This window comes from Cervus canadensis, chromosome 6 (genome assembly GCF_019320065.1).
Source record: "Cervus canadensis isolate Bull #8, Minnesota chromosome 6, ASM1932006v1, whole genome shotgun sequence".
NCBI classification, from domain to species: domain Eukaryota; kingdom Metazoa; phylum Chordata; class Mammalia; order Artiodactyla; family Cervidae; genus Cervus; species Cervus canadensis.
The window spans coordinates 39,340,221-39,365,023 of NC_057391.1; the positions used below are offsets into that span (position 1 = coordinate 39,340,221).

At 37.9% G+C, this 24,803-nt stretch overlaps 3 protein-coding genes, 1 long non-coding RNA gene, 2 other non-coding genes and 1 pseudogene across 7 annotated transcripts in view; 4 read left to right on the forward strand and 3 right to left on the reverse strand.

The window, feature by feature from the left end:
• Positions 1-189: 189 nt before the first annotated feature.
• Positions 190-8,439, reverse strand: DNAAF2 (dynein axonemal assembly factor 2). The gene is made up of 3 exons (XM_043471607.1): positions 6,376-8,439; positions 3,095-3,238; positions 190-2,190 (listed from the first exon to the last, which is right to left on the reverse strand). Exons 1-3 carry the CDS (start codon positions 8,212-8,214, stop codon positions 1,684-1,686), a joined length of 2,490 nt encoding a protein of 829 aa, XP_043327542.1. The 5' UTR covers positions 8,215-8,439; the 3' UTR covers positions 190-1,683.
• LOC122443456 lies at positions 7,233-14,965 on the forward strand. The gene is made up of 3 exons (XR_006270016.1): positions 7,233-7,348; positions 8,593-8,674; positions 14,909-14,965. It is a non-coding gene; the product is annotated as an uncharacterized LOC122443456 (long non-coding RNA).
• POLE2 (DNA polymerase epsilon 2, accessory subunit) overlaps positions 10,965-24,803 on the reverse strand; it is a 29,576-nt gene continuing 15,737 nt past the window's right edge. For both annotated transcript variants that reach the window (XM_043471608.1, XM_043471609.1), the window contains 9 exons: positions 22,179-22,351; positions 21,532-21,621; positions 21,304-21,358; positions 20,562-20,621; positions 20,399-20,476; positions 18,642-18,750; positions 17,649-17,825; positions 15,485-15,552; positions 10,965-11,079 (listed from right to left, as the gene is read on the reverse strand). In XM_043471608.1, the coding sequence (XP_043327543.1) occupies positions 11,061-11,079; positions 15,485-15,552; positions 17,649-17,825; positions 18,642-18,750; positions 20,399-20,476; positions 20,562-20,621; positions 21,304-21,358; positions 21,532-21,621; positions 22,179-22,351 (829 nt within the window). In that variant the 3' untranslated portion in view covers positions 10,965-11,060. The remainder of the gene's footprint in view (positions 11,080-15,484; positions 15,553-17,648; positions 17,826-18,641; positions 18,751-20,398; positions 20,477-20,561; positions 20,622-21,303; positions 21,359-21,531; positions 21,622-22,178; positions 22,352-24,803) is intronic.
• LOC122443454 (signal recognition particle 14 kDa protein-like) lies at positions 11,121-12,183 on the forward strand. The gene has a single exon (XM_043471611.1). The coding sequence runs from the start codon at positions 11,381-11,383 to the stop codon at positions 11,711-11,713; it is 333 nt and encodes a 110-aa protein (XP_043327546.1). The 5' UTR covers positions 11,121-11,380; the 3' UTR covers positions 11,714-12,183.
• Positions 12,389-12,468, forward strand: LOC122444461. Its single transcript, XR_006270292.1, has one exon. It is a non-coding gene; the product is annotated as a small nucleolar RNA U2-19 (small nucleolar RNA).
• On the forward strand, positions 12,616-12,687 carry LOC122444460. Its single transcript, XR_006270291.1, has one exon. It is a non-coding gene; the product is annotated as a small nucleolar RNA U2-30 (small nucleolar RNA).
• LOC122444490 lies at positions 23,388-23,519 on the reverse strand (annotated as a pseudogene).

Sequence of the window (24,803 nt, forward strand, 5' to 3'; positions counted from 1 at the left end):
AAAGACACTCTTGAAGGTTTAAAATTAGCATTACATCTTATTTGTACATGTGTAAATAAGTTTGAAATAAAGAAAACCCAGCTCTTGACAGTGCATTTCCTTTGGAGGAAACTGGCTTTCAAGTTAGCCTCACAGAGATAACAAGCAATAAAAAGCTGCTGCATAAGTGAAATACAGCCAGAAGTGAAACATGTTCTAGAGCCAGCTTTATTTGATCAGAAATTGTACTTTTAAATTTAAAACAACAAAGTAAATAAGAAACAGGCTTAAAATTTATTCCATATTTAACATAAAAGTTTCCTTTAACATACATCATTGCATTCAACCAAAAGTATACTCATAATTTCTGAGTTGATACTGCAAATAGTCATTTCAACCTAAAGATTGTGTACCTAATGGACAGTCTCAAAATCACTACTGAATCAAGAGATTCCTGTCATGGTTGAAAAATGTATATGGTCATCTATAATGATGCAAATAGTTCTGTTTTATGAGTTCCTTTATACTGCATATCAGGATGAACTGCCAGGTGGTGTTCCAGCTTTTGGTGCTCTGACCTGACCTCCCTAGTTCAAAAAGACTAAAGAAATTAGGTAGTTTCCTGGACTATAAGGCCAGACGTTTGAGTTAGTAGCTGACTTTGGAACAGAAATGCATCAGCAGCTCATGGTCTTGGGGTCAGCAATTAGATCAACAAATACTTTCCTTTCTATATTGTCTTTTGTGTTGTCCTAAAACTTTTTGTGAGAGAAGAAAGAAACTATTGGGATTTTCTCCTGGCCTTATATAAAATATTCCACAACTCATAACTTGGCAACTATTAGAAACATCTGCTGCCCTCTTTTAGGTATTATAAACGAAACTGATTAGGAAACACTAACTTTTGTTGTCTTCATGTAATAATATAGGAAGACAATTTTCCTATTGGAATAAATTCTCAGATTTTCTTAAATTTTCTTGTTCTAAAACTTGTAAACTAATTTTATAAAACCAAGGAATGTTTTACTAATTTCAAAAAAATTATTTTAAATTTTGAGCTTTCAAAGTCATTAATAACTTTTATTTATATATGTATACACCCACACAAATATATGGTGACTTACATATGAGAAGAGTAAGATACAGAGTTGAAGCAGAAATACTAAATTTCAGTCTATTTGTATTGTTTGAATCATTTAATATTGGTTAATAAAGTTCTTTCAGAATCTCTATGACAAGCATAAATACTGAATAAATCCTATTAAGTGAGATTTATAAACACATAGTTTTGAGATTCTCCTTCCCCCAACACACACACTCTATTGTGTGTGCTTTTAGTTCATTGCATTCTTGAGAATTACTTTTTGTGACACAATATTTGGAAACTTTATTAAAGTAATGGCAAACAAAAGAAACCAAAAACAAGACTATAAACAGGTTGTATTGACACTAAACATTTAACTCTCCATTAGAAAAAATATACAACAGAGGAATCACAAAATTTATTTCCATAATTAAGGAAGCTTTGTATTGACATAAACTGTACACACACACACAAAATATTAGCTTCAGTTTCCCCATAAGAATAAAAATATAAATTTTAATTTTATACTTTTTTGAATACTTTTGGCTTTAAGATAGTAAACAATCTATTTTATGTCCAAAAGTTTTTACTCAGCCTTTAAATTAAAAAATGATACAGAATTAATCCAAGTCATAAAGCAAAGAATTCTGAAAACTGAATGAGCAGTGAGTCACATGATCTTTAATGATCTGCACACTACCGTCCTGCATATTGGTTTCCTTTATGTGGTCAAAACCAGGTGTATTGTGAACTGCAGTTTTGTTCAGTAACGAAGATGGGTGATTTCCATTCACTTCTTTCTCTTCAGTTATTACTGGTTCTTTTAAGTTATCTTTTTCTTCATTTGCATAAACAGCACTTTTGTCTTTTATAAATTCACCTTCCTTTTCTGACTTAGGTTGCTGAGACTTTGCAAACAGCTTTTGAGAAACATCAAGAGCCCCTTGTTGCAAGCATGCGACTGAACCACAACTGTCTGCTTCTAGTACCGTGACTGCTACAGATGAATCAGAATCAGTTGTTGAAGTGGAAGCATTTTCTGTATTTTCTTTTTCTGTTAGAGGACTTCCTTCATGGACTTTTTCTTCTTTTTCATGAAGCTGCTCAGAGTTACTGCATTCTTGCAACTATGTTAAGAGAAACAGCAAATTAATAATTCATTGAAACAAACAGAAAAGTAAATTGTACCCTCTGGAAACTTCTTTAAGTTGTGAAGGAATAACCCAGTAGACTTGCAAATCCACTTCCTGGCTTCCCTCTCAAAGTCAATTTCCAAATGCTGCCAGTCATTTTTTAACAATGCAAACCTGGCATTGATGCTCTAATTAAATCCTTTCACTGACTCTTCATCTTCTTCAGGATAAAACAATCCTGGCCTACAAATCTTTTAACATAGCCTATAAAGCCCATTAACAGTCATTCTTATAAGGGCATTCTTGGTTCACTGGTTAGGACTCCACCCTCTCACTTCCAAGGACCTGGGATCAATCCCTGATTAGGAAACTAAGATCCTTCAGGCCTCCGGAAGCAGCCAAAAAATTTTTAAAAGGGCATTCTTGAATTTTCCTGTATTTCTGTGATTCTTCAGAACCTCTTTCTCACCCAGTTCACATATAAGTCAACTGTGCTAGTTACTAAATTATTTAAGTCTAATATCAAAGACTATAAAGATAATCAAACTTAAACTAGAAAGAATGAACAAACCATATATAACGTATATAGTTCCTGTGGTTTGAGAGTCAAAAAGAGTTGTTAGTCCCTGGACTAATACTCACATTTCCCAAATGTCAGTTTCTCTCTATTCCTCACTGGACAGTTATTTTGGAATTAAATGAGATAACATAAGTGAAAATGAATCACAGATGTTTAACAGTAAAATACACATCAAAAAAGGTCTGTATTCTTAACATCACTCTTCCCAGCCATTATGTGCATCTAAAGTTATGATATAAAAAATCAAGAATTAAGTGATTTGTCAGGCTTCAACCTTGCCCCAAATCACTACTTTATAAAGCCTACCCAAATCCTTACCTTTGCATGTATTTCAATCTTACTATCAGTAACCTGAAGAACTTCAATTAATGGTGGCGTCAGGGGTAATGTCTGTTTGAATGGAGGGCTCAGGACCTCTTCAAGAAACTCATTAACGTTGTCTTCATTGACAAATAACCTTTCCTAAAATAAAAAGACAAAAAATATTCTACATTATTGGTCATACTTGACAGACAGAATTGTATCTAAAATCATCTCATAACAATTCTCACACAGTTCAGGTCTTCACTTTTAAAATGTTTATTTCATGTTATTCCTATGCTGTTTTGGCCAAAGAAAACAGTATTGTACAGAGCAAAAAAATAGCGAGACTACACACCTATCTAGGAGAAGACCCTAAAATAAAAAGTCTTAGTTCCTTTTCTAGGTCTGTATAAATCTAAGGTATGCTTTCCCTCCAGATAATCCTACTTACAAATCATATCTTCCTTTTTTTCCCCCCTCTCAGTATTTTGTAAGAATAACATCACCTCTAGTTTTAAATGCAGTCCAAACTATAAAATGTAATTCAATTTTAGAATACTTCCTAATGAGTCAGCTAAAGATAGACAAGACAGGATGCATTCAAATTTTGTGTGACCAATTTGCCTTTTAGTTCTTGGCTAAGTAAGAGCCAAATATAATATTTTATTTAAGAGAATTATATTCTATTTTTTTAAGCACTGTGATAATCCGTTGCAACACTAGCATATAACTGTATATAAGAATGAGGAAGCACTATAAATCAACTAATCTTAAAAAAAAAAAGAATGAGGAAACACAATATTGTAAATCAACTATACTTAAATAAAATTTTTAAAAGTTAAAAAAAGGAAGGAGAAAAAAAAATTAAAAAAATAAAAAAAGGAAGGAGGTAGATTACCAAACTGTAGGATATACAAAAGTCACTTTTGCAGGGAATCCCAAAGACAAAGCAATTTGTTCCTATTCGAGTATGTAAAGTGAATATAGGTATATGGTTAGGTCTTTGAAGGAATAACCATATTTTAAATTCTTCAAATCAGTTCACCATTGCCCCAAATAAAAATTTTTCCTCTGTACTACAATATAAACAAATTAATTACAAATACACACAATGCATTATTTGGTCCAAATTGGGGGCGTGGTGGGGAGGGGAATCAGATGTTTCGAATTCCCTTCTATTAAACATAACCTGTGAACACCTACCAAACAAAAGTGAACTTTGGTGAAAGAAAAACTTTACATTTGAAATAATTTGCCTTGTATTATCTGAAGATCTAGGCAACAAAATAATACTGTAGGGTACAAACAACCCTCCCCCCAAAGCATTTCTAAGGTTCATGTCTCTGCAAAAGACTTACACATTAACTGCAAAAACTACACTACACAGTTCAGTTACCTCGGAAGAGTAACATTTATAATGGAAATGGTTATGATTAAAATAGAAAGGACTTGCATAAACTTGCCTTCTCGGTCTGACTAATTTTACTATAAAATATAATAAATTCAGAGGTCCTAAAGCTCTAGGAAAATTCCCAGTGAAGACTTAAGGTTTACAGAAATGTATTTCATACCTGTCTGTAAAGTAACAAATTCTGACCTTGACAGTCACAAATCAGTCTCTTTATAATATTTTCACATAATGCATATAATAATGTAATCATATATGTCTACTCACAAAATACTGTTGTGATTTAAAAAAAACATTTTTTGTTACTTTAATACTTACAGCCTGATCAATAAAATTTAAAGGAAAAAAATTGAACATTATGGTTCCATCAGCCTCAGCAAATGTGATGATTAATGAAGTAATTATAAATCTATTTCAGGCTTCAAAGATATAAAACACAGTTGCCCTAATCCCATTTTGGTCTAGTTTCTTTGTTAAAAAAACATTCAGATACTAGAAAGTCAGATTAAAATATATTCTTTAGTATTCTCTCAAATGGTGTCCATTAAAGCTTTCTTCCCACCTTGTGAGTTATTTTCTCATTTACTAAAACAATTACAGGAAAACGACTGCCCTTTCCTAAATTTCCCCCTTCTGATGACATAAACAGATAGTCGATTTCGTATTTTATTTTCTCACAAAGTATCTTACCTATCCCTGCCTATTTATTTTACCATTTTTGGAGGGTTTCAATTAACCACTTCTCATAGAAGATGCACCTCATAAACATAAAAATTTAACTTACTAGTAAATTTCTAGAAAAACACAGGAAGAAGTAAAACTTTCTGGCAGGTTAAATAAAGCCCAAGGCCCAAAGCTTAAATTTTATATATAATCTATGTAACTAGGGTTCTGAATTAGGGAATTTAACCCTTGAAGATCTTAAAAGAGCAAAATAAAATTACATGTAACATTGACACAAACCTCAATCAAAACTACCAATTGTTGACTTATGAGTGTAAACTTTCTATAGAACTCTTCAAATTTTAAGTAGGTCCCCCCACCTCCAGTATTTGCCAATAGTACTGGAGTACTGAATTGAATCTCAAGATCCTAGTAGTAACTACAAAATTATATCCCAGGTAAACCTAAGATTCAGCCTGTTTTTTGACTAAAAAGAGATGGAGCTGACGTCGGTGCTAACAAAGGATTATATTACACTTTGTTAAATGCCAGCCATTATGCCAAATACTAGTAGGGAAGAGATTAAAACTGATGCCAAAAGAAGAAATTTCACTGTAATGTAAAGACCACTAGAGATCAATCCCACCAACATCAAGGAGTAAAATTAAGCTGCACCGTATGGCAGAGAACGCAAAGTATTTAGATTCAGCCCTGGGTCTGAGTTGGTTTTCCCACAAAAAAACCGGCACAGGCCGTTACTTTTGCTTTCTGGAAGTAAACTATTATTTACTTTCTAAGGTTGGGAAAAGCTATTTAAAACCGAAAATAACGCTATGATAGAATGTCTCTTCCCTATTTGTGTCACAAACCCCTTTGAGAATATGACTAAAGTTATAGTCCTTCTCCCCAGAAGAAAACCCTCAACTTTGTGTATACAATTTTAGAGGTCTACGGATCCCTGAGAATCGATTCATGCATTGAGGGCAACTTTGAAGACTTGAAACCCATCCACCAGAGAGGATGCGTTAAATTTTCTTCGTGTTTTTTTTTTCCCCCCAATTATGCGTTTAACGTGTACTGACGTCTTTCATCAAGGGTTATCAACTTCAGGTCGTCAGGAGAGAAGTTATACTGGGAAATCCTTTGTTCAGGATAAACTGTGAAGATGACTGTGATAAGTGGAATAGAATATGTTAAACATTAAGACTCTAGAAAGAACTGTTACCTCCAAACAATAGTTGTTTAAGCCGTAATACCACTCTCTCCAGTATCCATGGCATTCTGGAGACTTGGCCAGGTCTATCACTGCATTGTTGGAAGAAATGCTAACCACTGGTTCTTTGGTACTCAATTTATTCTCTGGAGCAAATTGCAAAAAGAAGGAATAATAAACTAAGTCTTGGGTAGAGAAGGACAATTTGTACCAGAGGGGGTTCACTTCCCCTTGAAGACTTTGAAGCAGGATCCAAGGCACGTGAATGAGCAGAGTCAGGGATTCTTCATCCTGACTACACTGCAAAGGCGGACACAAAGCTTCCCCGCGGTCGGTCTCGGGACCACCCATCGCTCGATCAGGCGGCTCCCTGCCGGTGCCTTCCCGGGCCTCGCGCGCCTCCACGCCGAGGGTCGGGCGCACGCTCGCGCTCCCTACAGAAAGGCCCGCGTCAAGGACCCCGCAGGAAGTACTAAGAGCGCCTCCGCCACGGTCCCCAGGTGAGTTCCCGGCTCCGGGAGGCGGCTCCTCCCCGGTCCCCGGGGTTGGTATCTCTTGCCCGCCGAAATCCCGCTCCTCGGATTCTGCGACGCGCTCCTCCCCGGCGGCGTCCGGAGTGGTGATCCCGGCGTCTGCAGCCCGGGTTCGGCTGGGACCTGAGCTTGCGTCCCCAGCACAAACCCCCGCCGGGCCCGCCTCCACGGGGCAAGCGGAAGCGCAGGCCGCGCCGTCAGTTCCTGGCGGGTCGGCTGCCCCTTCCGGGGACGCGGCGGGCTCCGGGCGCGAGGCGGTCGGCGCCACCGGAAGCGTGACCACCAGCTGCCGCCGCGCCTTGTTGAACTGTGCCTTGCCGCGGCTGTCATCCACCGGGTACGGGAGCGAGAGTCGCAGCCGGTAGTCGGGCTTCCTTGAGTCAAGGCATAGCAGCTTCCCCGTCACCTCCAGCGCCGCCTGCTCGGCCGATCGCAGCAACGGCAGCTCGATGGTAACCACCAGCTCTTGGGGCACGGTGCCGGGCGCCGAGTCCCGGGAGCAGCGGTAATCCTGGAGGTCCACGTGGTGGCGCTGCACCACGCTGTAGCGAGGCTCGGTGGGGGCGGGCTGCCGCACGGCCTCCGGAGGGGAGGGCGCCTGGGGCCGGGGGACCGCAGCGCTCACGCCGGCCGCCGGGTATCGGTAGGGGTAGGGGAAATTGGGGAGAGGGCTCTCCGGCTCCCCCTCGGGTCGGGCCGGCGCGCCTCCGGGCAGGGGCGTGCGCAGCACGGCGGCATCCGGAGTCCCCTTGTACTTGATCTTCAGGGTCTTGGCGTTCCTCCGGTCCAACTTCACGCCGAACTGCTTCTCCACGGCCTCCAGGGCCGTGGCGTCCAGCATCTGGCGGAAGCGCTCGTGGCGCCGGGCCAGCGCGATCGCGTCTGGGTGGAAGACCACGTCGTAGACGGTGTAGCGGGTGCCGCGCCCCCCCGCGTACTCACGGCCGGGGGCCAGGCTGTAGGGCAGGGACCACTGGCTGCCAGACACCGCGCCCCCAGAGCCGGGCTGGCTGCTGGGCGCGCCCACCAGCGCGTTGCTGCACACGTTCACGAAGCAGCGCCGGGTCCCGTCCAGGCTGGTGCGCAATACGTGGCCCGGCTCCGGGTGCACGAACCGCACCTCCACTCCGCGCTCACGCTCCAGCGCCGTGATCTCCTCCTCGTAGCGCCGCCGGTTCTCAGGGTCTGTGAGCTCCTCGGCGTACTCGGAGAACATTCGCCGGAACTCCGGGTCCTGGAAGGCGGAGGTGAGCCGCTGGACCTCCTCTCCACTCAGATCCAAGTCTTCTAGCGGCGAAGAGGCTGCCGCCTTGGCCATGCTGCCCTTCGGCTCCTTGCGCGGAGACCAAGGGAGATGTATCTGAGACCTAGTGGGTGGGACGCGCGGTGAAATCACTAGTCTGCGGAGAGTGAGGCAGCGGAGGTCAGTAACCGCTTCAGAATTGAGCCTGGGCGGCGCGTGCTCGTTGCCATAGTGACACCACCAACACCCAGGAGGAGGGGCTGAAACAGGGATGATGGAAATGACAGAAATAGCCTTAGTTTCTTCAGACCAACATCCTACGTTGTTTAGATTCCTGTGCCATGGTACAGTTACCTCTGCAGAATAAGCACCTTAATAACTGTAATTTCCAGCATTATGTACGTTATTCGTTGTTCAGAACCCTTCAAGGTAGACCTGATCCTCAATTCACAGATGAGAAGATGAGACCTGAAAAGTTACCTCACCAAAGTCACACAGTCGATGCACCACCCAGCAGTCACAAACTGACTCTACAGTAAGTTTTTCTGCTTTACTCACTTCGCTAAACCAACATTTCAGTCGTCTAGATAGTTCACCAATTTACCCTATTTACAGCTCTCATTTGGTATGAGAGTTATGCACAGGTTATTCATAAATAACCAATCATCAGTAAACATGACTTTGTTAATAATAAAAATGCAAACATAAGATACCACATATCACCTATAAAAATAGAAAAGGCTTTCTTTACAAAAACAATTACTCTATTTCCTTGGGGTGGTAGAATTTATATTAAAATTTTTCTAGGAAGTAGTTTGGTACCTATGTCAAAAGCCTTTAGAATGTGCATACTTTTTTTAACGCAGAAATTCCGATTCTGAGATCATGCTCAAGGCACTATTATGATTCTAAAGGTTTGGGAAGAATCTAAGAATTCAACAGCGGGACTGGTTGAGCAGATTTGGGTAGAGCCATACAATGGGATTCTAAGAAGCCATTCAAATTGATATTATAGAAGGATATTTATTGGCTGATGTAGTTATTAATTGCTGCTGCTACTGCTAAGTCACTTCAGTCGTGTCCAACTCTGTGCGACCCCATAGACGGCAGCCCACCAGGCTCCCCCGTCCCTGGGATTCTCCAGGCAAGAACACTGGAGTGGGTTGCCATTTCCTTCTCCAAGTTATTAATTGGTAGTTGTTAAATTCAGTGGTCATTTTTCTGTCCTCATTTTGTTGACAGCCTCTGCCACATGTAACATAATGTTGGCGTTACCTCAATGACAAGACACCATCCAGGTTTTCCTCCTGCCTCATCAGATACAGTTGCTGTGGTTTCCCCATACAGAGACCGAGTGTTGGCTTTTTCCATAGCACAGAAATCTCAGCCCACTCCCCTCTTGTGTGATCTACCTGGCCTCTTAAGGCATAATGTCACATGAAAGTGCTTTAGACCCAGATTTCTGAGGTGAGGTCAGCCATGCTGATTAATCACCAAGTGGGGGAGCATACCACCTCTGTTGTTCCTCAACAGTATTAGCTCTGGGTACTCCTGCCGTACTGTTCGTCTGCTACCCCATTTTTCAGATCTGTGCTTCCTTTTAATTTCCAGACAATGTCTACCATTAACTGGTTCTAATTCGTGTCTTATTCTAATAATTATAATTCTGCTAATTATAATTCTAATAATTATAATTAACTGCTCTGCTTCATCTTTCTTCACCTTGCTAACCCCTAAATGCACCCTGTATTTCTAGGCATTAAATGTGTTCCTAAAGAAATCTTTCATGTTTAGCTCTATGGTTCTTGAAACTAGACCAACAATCTGGCAGTGTCTATTTCAGTACCACTTTCAAGGCCTAGATTGTAAATTTTTCCAAGTAATCTAGTAGCTTTTGGAATTATGCCTTGATTTCACTTTTAGTCAAAATTTCCAGGCTATTCTTGAGATTAAAGCTCAATCTTGCTCTTTTAACATCAGGTCTTTTCTAATATTTTGAAAATTTACATCCTCAAACCATATCTCAAATTGCCACTTTATCCTTAACCACAATTTGCAATATCACAATATTCAGATTAAATTTCTTGAGGAATTTCCTTCAATGTCATTTTAGTTTTTTTATTAGCATCTCTTCCCCCAAAAGCTAAGTTTCTTTGAAAGAAGAGTATTCCATTCCAAGTTGTCTATAATATTAAGATTATTCCTACATTTGAAACACTCTTTGTACCTTTAACAATGTCCTATCACTCAGATTCATTTCTGGGCTTTCATTGTAGTTCCCGCCATAAACTAAAAGATAAGGGGATGGTGTTGAGTGGTTATGCCCAAAATAGAAAAACAGGGCTGCTTCAAAGTGAATATTACTCCTCTTAAAGGTAAAAACTGTGGGGACAATGTTTTTAAATTTTCAGTGCCAAAAGGTAATGTAATGAATATCTCAGTAATATCCTGAAACAGCGGTTTTCACTATCATTAGAATAAATTCTATGACTTGAAATTTAAACAATTTGAAATTATTAAATACACCATTAAGACTCTTATGATGAACAATTAGCATGTGAATTGTTCAGTCGCTCCCATGCCAGGCTCCCCTCTCCTTCACTACCTCCTGGAGTTTGCTCAAGTTCATATCCAAGAATATAACTAGTATAGGAATAATGAAATTTAAATTTTTATATACAAATATATACTTAGATTATGTATTTCTACACATTTTCCTATTTTCCTTACGATTATACAGAAAATATTTTTCCTATGAAACTCTGTAAAGTATACCATTATGTTTATAAAAAAATTTTATAAATAGAAATTTAAACAAGACATTCTAAAGTTTACCATAATTTTATTATAATTTAATAACAAAATTATATAAAATAAGCAGATGATTGATGATTTCTGTTTCTTCAGATGGTCTAAGACTCTCAAAACCCTTGAAGTTTGCTGAAAATAGAAAATATTTATAAAATTAAACATCTTGGAATGCTAAGTTATACATTTCTTAATATCTAGTTTTAATTTTAAAAATAGGTCAATACATGCACATTGCTCCAAATTCCAAAGGGGACACAGTGGAAAATAAGCCTGTCTCACTCTATTTCTGTTCTCTAGAAGCAACAGTTATATCCTTACAAAGACTGTCTAATCATATATAAAGGACTGTCTAATCGCATGTAAGCATGCGTAGGGATAAATGCTTTAAAAACACAAACACGGCTGACCGAGCGGAGCCAGCAGCGCCAGGATGGTGCTGCTGGAGAGTGAACAGTTCCTGACGGAGCTGACTAGGCCCTTCCAGAAGTGCCGGTTGTCGGGCAGCGTGTTCATCACCCTGAAGAAGTATGATGGCCGAACTAAGCCCATTTCAAGGAAGGGTTCTGTGGAGGGCTTTGAGCCCTCAGACAACAAATGTCTGTTAAGAGCTACTGATGGGAAAAAGAAGATCAGCACTGTGGTGAGCTCCAAAGAAGTGAATAAGTTTCAGATGGCTTATTCAAACCTATTGCGAGCTAACATGGATGGGCTGAAGAAGAGGGACAAAAAGAGCAAGAGTAAGAAGAGCAAAGCAGCACAGTGAAGGGCACCAGCTTTCCCGCTTTCACCAACTAACCACTGAATTGCTATTTTTCCTTTGGTTTTTATTTTTGGCCACAAAGCTGAGTTTCTGACTCCCTTATAATGACTGTTTTCATGTGAGATTAGGGTCATTTTTGGATGGAAGAAGGGCTGCAGTGTTTACAGGGTAGTTACAAGAAGCCAGTTTATCTTAGATCTGGCTAAGTGGTTTGTGTTGGACGGTTGTATATTCCTGGATAATAGTTTACAGACTCTGTAGCCATCTGTAAAGAGCAGTGTATTATTTAACCTGTATTTATCAGCACTGACCAACTTTTATTCTTTTTCCTGCCCCATAAAAAGTTTCTGGCCACAGCTCCTCGTTCTGGAATGATGTGACTATGAATAGGCTTGAGGCCCTGTCTTTTGGTTTACTGGAACTGAAACCTGACACTTTTATTAAAAGTTGTGTTATTTCATGGAAAAAAAAAACAAAACACAAACACAAGTGGTAGAATACATGAACACTATTCTATGCCTTTTTTTCAACTAGTAATAAATACACAATATATTTATAATTTTAACTAATCCTTTATGGCTTTGAAATTAATGTAAATTAGAAAAGTCAGAATATAACTTTTACATAGGTATATATTTAAACTACTTGCTTTCTCTGAGATCTGCTCTTACTAAAGTGGATCAGTGATGAAAGTAGCCAAATCTGAGCATCAGAAGACCACCCGGTGTACCTGATGCATGATCTCTGTAGTTCTGAGAAGCAAAATAATTTAAAATAAGGGGTGTGTGTGTGTGTGTGTGTGTTTGGGGGTGTGTGTGTAAAGGTGACTGGATAATTAAGGGGCTTACTGGTGGGTAAGTGAGAGTTGGTTGTGGGTGTACATGTATGAAAGGCTGATCAGTTCTGAGCAATGATGAAAAGTTTTTACTGCAGAACTTTATATAACTATGAAGGTTTCTACACTTGATCTGAGCTCAGAATTAAGAATTAAGGAAAAAAAAGAAAAAACTACTTGCTTAGCTGTTATAAAAACTACAGTAAAAACAGCTGTACCCAGTTTTATGCATAAACCCAAGTATACCTGTAGGATAAATTCCTAGAAATGAAATAGATGGTATATGCAGTTGAGGTCTTAAGAAATCTTGTTCAGTTGCCCTCTGTAGAGGTTTTTGGTTTGTTTTTTTTTTCCATTTTTATTCTGACCAACTATTGTGTGAGAGTGGGTGTTTCTCTTGTACATCACTAACATTATGTTTTTAAATAAAACTACTACATTTGAAAGCGCATGTTGAAACAGGGTTAACCTCAGTCCACTTTGGCTACATTTCTGTTAACTCTAAAATATGATTTCACAAATATTCTAAGAAAAAATTATTTTTAGGAGAAACTAAGTATTATGTATAAATATAAGTTATTTCACTAAATTAGTTATTTCACAAAATTATTTCACTGTATCATAAAAATTTTTTCTCTCAAAAAAAAGGAAAAAGCATACATCAACTTGTTTGATCTAGCACTGAAAAAACTCCTCAAATTATCACTACTAAATTATAGTTTGGAAATTAGGTCAAGGGTTTTAGTATCTGACTCCACAGATGATAAATGGACCAACTATGTCAACAATAGTCAGTATCAATTGCAAGTCAAGGCCTGTGTTAGAAACTTTAAGAGGAACAGGCACATAAGTGACTTCTCATTCAGCATGTTAAGAACTGTCATAGAAGTCTGTACTTAAAACACTAAACAATTCTGCATGTCATTCAGGAAACATTATAAGAAATTTAACTGAAGTGTCCTGTGCCATCATAATTAATAGATCAGTTAAATCCTATTGTGGTTTTTCTATCTCTAGAATATTAAATGGTTTGCTAAGATAGATATAATAAAAGGATAAAAGTTAAGGAAAGAAGGAAACTCAGGTAAGAGAAAAATACAGATCAAAAAAGATGAGGCCAGAGCCACAGCCAACATTTATGCTAGTAATTCCCACTGCTGTAGAGGTGGGCTGCACATTTGTCTGTGCTCCTGGCAGCTAAAGCAAAGGGAGTCTATCAGATTTACAGTTTTCCCAAGATGAAAATGAACAGTTGCTTGGGACAGGCACAGATTTCTTTTGTTCTGAGACCTGTTGAAAGTGCTCACTATTGGTTTTCATAGCAGAATAAGTTTCATATGTCTGTTAATTTACAACAAAACTCAGTTCAGTAAAAGTCAATCTAAAGGTGGACAAAACGGAATTCCCTGGTGGTCCAGTGGTTAGGACTCTGCACGTTCACTGACGAGGTCATGGGTTTGATCTCTGGTTTGGGAACTAAGATCCTGAAATCTGGCACGGTGCAGCCAAAGATTGTTTTGAAAGATAGACAAAATATGCTTCAGAGGTAGCTTAATCCTGGGGTCACAAAATCACTGTCAATAACAGGAAGTGGTTAAGACAGGGTAAGAGTGTTTGCCCTTACCTAAAGGCATTCCAGATTAAAAAAAAATTTCCTTAAGGATTCATTGTTAACTAAAGTCAAACACATGTTCAGTTTATGGAACAGAGGCTAGAATATCAGTTACTTTTATGAGTATCTGCCTGGTTATACTCTGAAAACTAAGCAGTGCTGGAATACAGTAAGAATAAAATACATGTCAAATAAGTGAATCCAATAATAAAATTTAGTATGTCCCAAAATGAACAGACTTTAACCTCCATGAATACTGAGCAGCAAAAATAATGCAAACAATTTTTTTCAAGAAATATATATAAGAAACTATTAATCATGATTTCAGGATTACGAAGTAGAGGTATGTTTTCTTTCTCTATTTTATACTTTTAAGCATTGTTTGAAATTTTTATCATGTATTTGTGCTTTTATTTAAATAAATTTGTTAATTACAAAAAGTAAAAAAAGGTTGAGTGTCAAGATTATATTCTCTAAGGAGAACCTGGAGGTACTTGGTTACTGTTCTTAACTGGTGGGAAACAAAATACAATTAATGGAGAAATCACATGTTAGGATGCCTGCATCTAAGGGAAACTGTTAAAGATGCACATTTCTGGGTACTACAACTGGAGAGACATTTAATAACGCTGAGGTGGGATCTTGTAATGTAACACTTTTAACATGGACCTCAGAGGATTCTCATGCATGTGGTCTATAGGACACCCCCTGAAAACTACTACCCACTGGGTAATTATTCTTTTTTCCTCAGGATCTCCCGACACCAACAATTCTTTCCTGCCAATTTAAGGCAGATTACCTGGGATTTGAGTGGCTCAGCTGGTAAAGAATCCGCCTGCAATACGGGAGACCTGGGATTGACCCCTGGGTTTGGAAGATCCCCTGAAGAAGGGAAAGGCTACCCACCTCGCCCCGCGCCCCCCCCCCCGCCCCCCCCCCGCCCAGTATTCTGGCCTGGAGAATTCCATGGACTGTATAGTCCATGGGGTCTCAAAGAGTCAGACATGATTGAGGGACTTTCACATGTGGAAGGCAAGCCTGCCCTTTCAGAATAATAACCTCATCACAAATCAGCCTGTAAAAGAACTAGCCCAGCCCCACAGCCAATCTGAGATTTCCCGCAGAAAACAGTTCTTGGTCTGTTTCATACAAATGTGCCATCAAGTACATACAATTCTGTGTCACACAGCGTGAACACAGTAAGTTCAGCCTAGAACATTGCCAATGAGCTACTATAGTCATTTTTAAAAACCTCAGCACACCTTCAGAACATCTGATTTTTAGCAGTATTATGCCAAGAGACAGCTGTTTATGAAGGCACACTTACCTATCTTCTACTATCTTATTGGAAGGATAAAAAACTTTGAATGAAAATCCACTTCTTGGAAAAGAGCCCTTTGGAGAGAAAAATGCCCATCAGTGAATACTCAACTTTTGAAAAAAAAGAACCCCTATTTTTAAAATCAAATTCCTTGCTCGTGGCTTAAAGATGAAGGTACAAGATGTGACTATAAAGTAATGAGACAAATTTCTGCATGCTCTTTATAGAGCAAAAATATTACTATAAAGTATCTCCACTAGAAGGAAAAAGTAAAGTTGACCAGAACAGTCATGCTAAAAAATGTGGCCAGAAATGCTTAGGAGTGGGTCTACTTAGTATAAGAAATAAGCAGTACTGAATGATGCTTAGTAAGCATATAAGACACTCAAACATCATGTTCAAGAAATCTTTCCTGCCCCTCTCCCCAGTGAAAATCTGGGATTGATGCCCCGCCATGGTCCCCTCAAAGCAACAGAGCAGGGTCACATATACAACTGTCCATTACTAAACTAAATAAAGCAGACTCTTATCTTTTCAGTCTTTATGTCCCTGGCACTAGCTCAATGCGTGGCCTATTGCAGATCTTCATTAATGTGAGTAAGTATCAAGAAAGGATGGAACAATGTCAAAACCATGTTTTGGGGACTTCTCTGTGGTCCAGTGGTTAAGAATCCGCCTGCTAATGCAGGAGACGTGGGTTCGGTCCTTGCTCCTGAAAGATCCCACATGCTGCAGGGGACTAAGCCCATGCACCACAACTACTGAGCCTGTGCTCGAGAGCCTAGTCGCCGCAGCTGCTGAAGCCCGCTCACCCTGGAGCCCGCGCTCGGCAGCAAGAGGAGCCCCTGCAATGAGAAGTCCATGCACTGCAACTACAGCATAGCCCCCACTCACCAAACTAGAGACAGCCCCCATGCAGCACCAAAGAACCAGTGCAGCCAAAAATAAACAAAATTATTTAAAGAAAGTTAAAGAAAAAAAGTTTTGAACTTGTCCACAAAGGTATAAATAAGGTAAAAAAAAGATAAAATGATGGTGTAGGAAATGGTGGTTTACTCATTTACAAGATGAAAAAGAAGAAAAAAACTCAGAAATAAAAGTGTTTTCAAATACAGCATTAACTATGTGAACACCCAAAGAGTTCAGTTTAAATAAGGAAATAGCCTCATTATGACAAGAATATTGAAACATGAATAAAGATTCTGTAAAAATTAGGCCACACATTACAAAAACAATGAAACCAAGTCAATTGTGTGCATCCTTATAGCAGTAGTTCCCAACCAGGGTCAGTTCTGTCCCCTAGAGACATTTGGCAAATACCTGAGGACACTGTCGACTGTTAAACCTGGGGGCTGCTACTGGCATCTAATGGGTAGAAGTCAGGGATGCTACTAAACACCCTGAAATGAACAGGACAGTGCCCCAAAACAGAATTATTTGGTTCAAAATGTCGATAGTTCTGTGGTTGAGGAAGCTGGACACAATAAATGTGTAAGAAAAGCAGTAAGGATGATGTTTCTAAAAGTGACCTAGATTTAAAAAAAAAGAACCAAAAAATTAAAGTCTAAAATTTGTAAGAATCAAGGAAACATACATATTAAAAATCACCAGTGAAGATACTTGATATAAATAGCAACATTTATGCAGCATTTAAGCCCCAAGTTAGAAAAGTCAATTATATTTTTACAGAAATTCAGAAGCAACTTCAGGATTCTGAAGCATTTCAAGGTTCTGCATAAAAATGAAATATTAAAGTGTGTCCCAGTAAGAATCTCAACATTCATCAGGCTTAGATTTTGGAGACCTGGACAATTTCTAAAAAAAAAAAAAAAAAATCACCCTCAATGAACAAGTACCATTAATATGTGTACAGAGAGCAGGATACATGCTCTGAAAGTAATTTCCAGAAAGGAATCCCAAGGCAAGTTACTTTGAAGGGGAAAATACTTATTTGGATTTATAATGGTGCCTTTTTTTTTTTTTAAGACTAAGTCACATTACTTTATAGTCACATGTTCTTTTGAAAATTTAAGAACTTTCTCTTTATACCAAATTAATTCCGTTATTTCATTGATCGTATGTTTTTACTCCAACAGTAACTGACTAAACATAAAGAAGTAACACTGTAATCTTGACAAATTATGATACATAATGTTAACTACATTCTTACAGGGTTTATGCAGAGGCATTCGGTATTGGTCAAAGTAAAAGGATCATATTTGTCTGCGATGACAAGCAGGTCAGGCACAGGGTACACCCTCAGAGCATAGTCATACGCCCAATACACTGGGCAGACATAAAGAGGGAGAGGAGTCAGGTGTCCTTGGGATAAGACAGTCTTTACAAACTACAAAAGAACAACACAAAACAAACTTCAATGCATTTGTAAAAGCTAAAAGAGCAACAGAGGATTTCAAATTAAATACCGATTACCAAAGAGACAGAAAATTTGAGAAACATTTGGGAAAACTGAATCCCAGAGCTTTGGGAACACTGATATGAAATTATCCTGTATTTTAGGAGAAATTAATGAGTTTTCATTTAATACTATAAAAGCTACTTCCCCAAAGAGTCATTTTGGAGCAGTTATATTTTTAGCTGTACAATAAACTCATTTCCTAATTTTGTTCATTTAAAAATAATTCCACAGCTTGGGTAATGCCAAGAATATATACTTGACCTACATACACATTAAAGGTTATAAAATACATACTGAAAATGCTGTGTATGATCTCTTTCCATACTTCCAAATGAGGATACATGTAACCAGTGATTGAAAGCTGTATGTCAGGGAATCTCGATAAACACCACATCTTCCTAATGTGGGCATATCATAGGAAATATTTAATAAACATGATTAAAAACACATTTTCTTTAAATATATGTAAAAGTACAATGTAAGATTTGTGAGTTCTAAAGGCAAAATGGGAAGCTCCAAAGAAATTTCCTGCTTGTTCTGGGCTTTCTTCTGTCTATTAGGGGATACCTCAATAAGAAAACTGAGAAACACTGATTTAGGGAACCAAAATTACCTTACTGACAAAAGTGTGTTGAAATTATTTTGAACTATAAACAAAAAACAAAAGGGCAACTGATTAAGTGACTTAAAATTTTATATAAAGTCACATGTAAGATATCTTAATAAAGAAGATGTTTAACTTACATGATTAGGAATATCCAAATTGCTACTGGGAAAACGGACGCAGTTTCTGCACATTTTATTCACTAAGTCTTCACGAAAGACAATAATTTCTTGTGTACAATACTGAATTCTGAAATGAAAATGGTAGTTGAATGTGACTTCCTCCGAAAAAAATATAATGTAATTTTAAAGGCAAGATATTTTATAATACATTCCCACTTCAAATTCAACCATAATCTATTCATCCATGCATTTGACAGTAATTTACTGAGCTCTCAATATGTGTCTAGCAGTACTCTAGGGATGAGTGGACAGTACAAAAAGACCCCAACCCCAATGCAGTTCATTCTACTGGGGGTGGGCGTTCAGAGACGATAAACAACAGATATGAAAACTAATAGTATGTTGAGAGATGATTAAGTGTATGGCAAAAAGAAAAAGACTAACAGGGATCATGTGCAGGAAGGGAAGGTCAAAGGCTGGAGTATTTAATAGGAGGACCGGAACAGGTGGGACTCATAATGAAGTTTGATCTGAGCACAGAGTTGAAGGAAGTGAGAGTCATGCAGACATGCAGAGGCAGGCGGAGGGAACAGGCAGGCGGAGGGAACAGGCAGGCAGAGGCCCTAGGATGAACCATGCCTGGCACATCTGAAGAACAAAAGGGGGCTGGAGTGGCTGGACTGAAAGAGGAGGAGAAGAAATCACAGAGGAAACGGGGCCAGGTCTCGCAGGGCCATGACCACCATTGCATAGGATATGGGCTGTTACCAAATAAACGATGGGTCCATCTTTCTGAATCTGTAAGGGCAGATCCACCTTCTGGTTTAAAGGATCACGCTGACATGGTTGAGGGCCGACTACGGAGGAGCAGGAGTAGAAGCTAGAGACCAGTGAGGAGGCTATTACAGTAGCCAAGGCTAGAGAAGATGGTAGAGGGTCATAGAGGGGGAGGTATAGAGAGATGGCCAGATTCTGGATATAAATGTTTAAAGTCCTCCTTCAGATTTTTGAAGGACTTTCTAAAAGCCTGCATGTGAGGAGAAACCCCAAAGGTTAGCCTGAATGAATGGAAGGATAAAGGTGTCATGAACTACAATGAGGAAAGCTACAGGACAGGGTGGGGCTGATGGGGGAAGAAGATTAGCAGTTCGGTTTGAAGTTGTTTATTAGACATCCATGGGGAGATGATGTGTAGGCAACTGAATTGTGCGTCTGGAGTCAGGGAGAAAGTTTGAGGTGGAGATATCAACGTGGGACTTGTCAATACATAGAGGATATTTAAAGCTCATGGACTGGATAAAGTCACTGAAGGAGTGAATGTAGGTAGAAAAGAGAGGGAAACAAAGACTGAAAGCATTCCCTCCATAAGAACCTATGGTCACCGTGGCACATACAGTAAATGCGTAATCCTTCCATCCTTCCATTGTAACTTTTCTTAAAGGATGTATAATCGGAATATCTATTTTAAAATCTCCATCCATTAAGTTTCTAAATTCAATGTTAGTGAATTATTTAAATATATTGAAAGTATTATATTAATATATACAATATATTAATATAATATATACAACATACACAATATATATATAGTGTATATATATAATATATACAATATAAACAATATATTAAAGTATTGTTAAAGTTTTGAGAAACCTAAAATAAAGAGAAATTCTCTTTTTACTCCATGACAATCAAAATCTAGACAAATTTTAAGAAATAGGTTAATTTTTAAATGAAAGGTAAGAAAAAACATGATATAAAATATTAATATTTACCTGCAAGGATTAGTAGTAAAAACTGAAAATGGTACTCTTTGCCTGAATTCATTAGTGATGCTTTCAGCAAATGGTGGCCTATAAATACAATTAAGGTGATACAGTATATATTTTTTAGTTTACAGAGTTTTCTTTCTGTTGCAAATATCTGAATAAAACTTACCTTGGTAAGATGGAACCAAATCCAGGATCCTCTGGGCCAGGTACAAACACAAAACGACTACTGTAGCAAAATTCAACATAAATCATTCTAAAAATATTATCATACCACTACCCAATAGTCTAAAACCAAGTTATCACCTTTAATTAAATTATAAAATTTTTAAATTAAATTTCATACATTTTAATAAATGAACTAATAAAATTCTCTAGACCAATATCATTCAATAGATCTTTTTTGCAATGATGGACATGTTCTATATCTGTACTGCCTAATTACTGAGTACCTGAACTGTGGCTAGTGTGACTGAATTTTTTTTTTTAGTTTTTTAATTTTAGGCTGCACTGCCAGGTTTATAGGGTTCTTTTAGTTCCCTGACCAGGGATCGAACCTGGACCCCTCCTCAGTGAAAGCACAGAGTCCGAACCATTGGACCACCAGGGAATTCCTTTAAATGATATAGCTTTAAATTTAAAGAGATCCATGCTGCCAGCGACTATCATATTGAAGAGTATAGTTCTAGACCCTTAGAGTAATAATGTCACCAAGAAATTTGGATTATGGTTGAAATTATTACTCTTCCATTTAATACTTTCCAATATAGTATTGTGACAGAAGGATAATTTTATCTCCCAGCTATACTAATTTTCTCAACTTTTTCTTCCACTCACTTCTTAAATTAGGATTTATTTTTGTTTCTCAAATAACCCTTTAAATGAAAAAATATAGCAACAGAAATCATTACCTTTGATGAATATTTGGATATTCACATATTATATCTGCCAAAGTTTTTAGGGAATCTAAAATTTTAAAGGGATATTGAATTTAATTGGCATATGATATACATAAATCAAATTTTATTTGATCAGATAGAACTCTACATATTATGAATAAATTTAAATTAATATAGATTATTTCTTATCAACTTAGTTTATATAAATGTAGGAACACTTATTAAATAGATCCTCAATACCTTTCAAAGCTTGAACTTGATTTTTTCCATATGGTGCAGATGAAAAATTACCACACAGAATAAAGCAGGTTGGAGGTGCTGGTGAGTAACCTAAAAAGAATAAATGAACATCACTTTTCTGGTCTAGAAAGCATATTAAAATCTTTTAGCCATGAGCTTTTTTTTTTAGCCATGAGTTTTTAATAATAAAACCTTACTGTCTAAAAGCAATACCTTATTTTAGTAACAACTTATTATAAAAAATAGTAATAATAGTGCCCATTTATTGAGCACTTATTTTGTGCCAGGCCCTGCAAAGGCTTGATTAGTCCTCACAACATCTCTCTAAACTGAGAAAGAGATTAAGTAACCTGCCCAAAGTATTAGGCTGCAGTTTAAACCCAGTTCTGTCAAACTCCAAAGCCTAAGCTGTTATCCACTCTTGTACTGTTTTAGGACTAATTCATATTTATCATGAACACACACATACAGTTATTTTTCAAATGTAAAAATGTAACTCTTTAAGATGAACTCATTTAAAATATTTCAGGGCTGAATCAACTTTTTTTAACAAAAACAGACTACTCAAAAAGATACATTTTTTTAAAAAGAATTTCGTTTTAAGACATGAGCTCTCATAAAAAAGAATAGAAAAAAATGACACCTACCAGAAAACATGATGTGAAGTTTTTCCAATACTTCTACTTGGTCCAACCAAACATCAGATATAAACACAAACATGGCATCTTTATTCTCATCCTCTAGTTGTTTTAGTTTTGCAGAAGTCTTCACAGATGTATTAGAAGGCCCTCCGAAAAAATTAATATTTCCATAGTATGCCCTAGGTAATTATAACACAATTATTACCTTCTATCCTATATTCTATTGAAGATATTTTTCTGCTAATTCTACAAATTAAGCTTCTGTCTATCTAATGAGGTTATTTCCCCATCAATGTAAATTGTACCATGAAAATGTATTATCTGTATCACTTAAAAAGCAAACAAGTTTATTTAAACATTCTAAAATGAGAAAGGAAGCAACACTGAGGCAGTAAACAAAGTAAGATAAGTAAACTATATCTGGACCTTTTAAAACTTTCTAAAGCAAATATTAAAATAAATCATAATTTCCTTATATAGTTGAAAGTAGGAGACATAGGTACTCAATTTGAATAATAACTAATACAGGTCTCAAAAAAAAGTGCTAGCCATTTGACCAGGCAATTTCACTTCTAGATATCTGTTCTAAGAATTTAAGGATGTCTACAAAGACTTATCTATATCCCAGAATTGTGAAAATCTGGAAGGAACACTAAAGCTTGCGCCAAACGGAAATTGGAGTGATCTTCTGCACTCCCAGCCTCCACTGCTCTTGCCACCTACCCTTCACCGGCTGCCGTTCTACAGTCCTCAGTTTAAATGTTGAATACTGTCCCAGAGAACTGCCCCTTGAGGATCCCAACAGAGGTCAGACTTCCCCACTACACACACTTGGAGGACCCTGCACTTCTCTTTCACAGAACTCATCAAATTTGTAATCAGCAAATTACTTGGGTGATGTGTAATGTCTATCTCCCTAATCCAACACCTAGCACAGAGTCTGGCAATATAGTATGTGCTTAAAGTACATTGCTGAATGTCACAAACCATGTAATAAATTTCATGGTAATGGAAAATGTTGACTGAATATTATTAAATGATGAAGCAGGTTACAAAGCATTGTACAGTATGTATTCATTTTCAGCATCCAAAAAAAGTGAATAGATATAGAACCTGTATATTCTTATTAAGTCACTGTAATTATATCCTATAAAGTCACTGCAAACACTGCCTTAGGGAATACTGAACCTTTCTCTTAAGGAAACTGAACTTTCTCTTGGCTAAACTGAAACGAATGGTAACTGGTATCAGACAGATTGTAATATTAAATCATTAAAAAAAAAAAACCTCATCTTGGTAGATTCTATTTTTCTACACTTGATCTTAGCCAAAAGGCCGAGAAGCGATCTATTTTTCTTTATCTTACAAAAAGAAAGCAAGGTTCAGATTTAGAAGCGTTAAGTGACGTGCCTGAGGCCATCCCAATAACAGGTGACAGTGTTAGGTTTTAATCTTGCAGCTATCAGAGGAATGAAATAAGATGATACAGATGATTTCAGTTATATATCCAAACATAAACCAGAACATTACAAACAGAAATGCCTATTAGGCTGATTCTTGAGAAATTAAAGCTTAAAAAAGCCTCAGTAACATCCTCCATCCTTGGTTCATGGAATGTAAGGTACAAAGACAGGAGCAAGAGGAAGGCTGTTTTCCCAAGAAATGATCTAGGAATTCTAGGAACTTTAACAATGCATCAGGCTCAGAAAACATAAGTCACATGTCTTGTACCAGTGAAAGAGAGCAACATGGCAATGGAATCTCAGCAAATCTGTACTTTAATTTAGAGAAAGTGGGACAATTTAAATAGAAGATTATTTGAGACATTACAAAGATGAATGCTTGGCTAAACTGAAACGAATGGTAACACTCAAGGCCAGCTTCCTTGATTATACCTCTCATTCAGAAGAGTAATTTTGAGGCCTGTATGAAACTATAACACCAAGACAACAGCAATTATGCTTTCAATATAGCCCCAAGAAACCCTACCATGATGTAAGCCTAGCCACAAATTAGCACTAAAAGCACTCACTCAAAAGTAAACTGGCTTGATGCGGGCTTGTATTCTCTGTGGCATGACCAGCACTTTACCCTGGATTTACTTCACCAAGAAGAAGACGCACAGCAAAAGCTGCCTGCCAGTGACTCCCCGCCAGCAAACGTGGCCTTGGCACCTGATTTATAACAGCAGACTGGACCTAAAATCTTAATCATCAGACTTCTTGAAATCATCACCATCATCATGGAATCTCAGGATTAGAATGCAACTACTTTAATTACCCCAGATGCCTAGAGGCTCCAGGAAGCTAATATTAAATATCAAAGCAGCAGCCAGCTGAAGCTGACTAGGTGTGAATGAGGGTGCATACATTTATCCCGCCCACAGTGAGCCATCACTGAAGATGTTCCAGGCGAGAATTCAGGTGCAAAGCACTGCCAGAGCTGACTGTTCAAGATAACTCAGAAATCTCCTAATTGTCAAATATTGAACACTAATTCAAAATATGCTTAAATACCTCCAAGGGGAAACAAGAAATGTCTATAGACTACATTCAACCCACAGGCCACCGGCTACAACTTTCACACCATTATTCAGCCTCTGTCAAATTCCTTGAGTGACAGGGAATTCAC

Excerpts from the sequence above, each read along its gene's own strand:
- DNAAF2 (XM_043471607.1), bottom strand. The coding sequence starts at position 8,214 with ATGGCCAAGGCGGCAGCCTCTTCGCCGCTAGAAGACTTGGATCTGAGT. Across the intron at positions 3,239-6,375 it reads TAAACAACTATTGTTTGGAG|GAAAGGTTATTTGTCAATGA; the intron begins GTAACAGTTCTT and ends TTTTTATTTTAG. Across the intron at positions 2,191-3,094 it reads AGATTGAAATACATGCAAAG|TTGCAAGAATGCAGTAACTC; the intron begins GTAAGGATTTGG and ends CTCTTAACATAG.
- LOC122443454 (XM_043471611.1), top strand. The coding sequence starts at position 11,381 with ATGGTGCTGCTGGAGAGTGAACAGTTCCTGACGGAGCTGACTAGGCCC.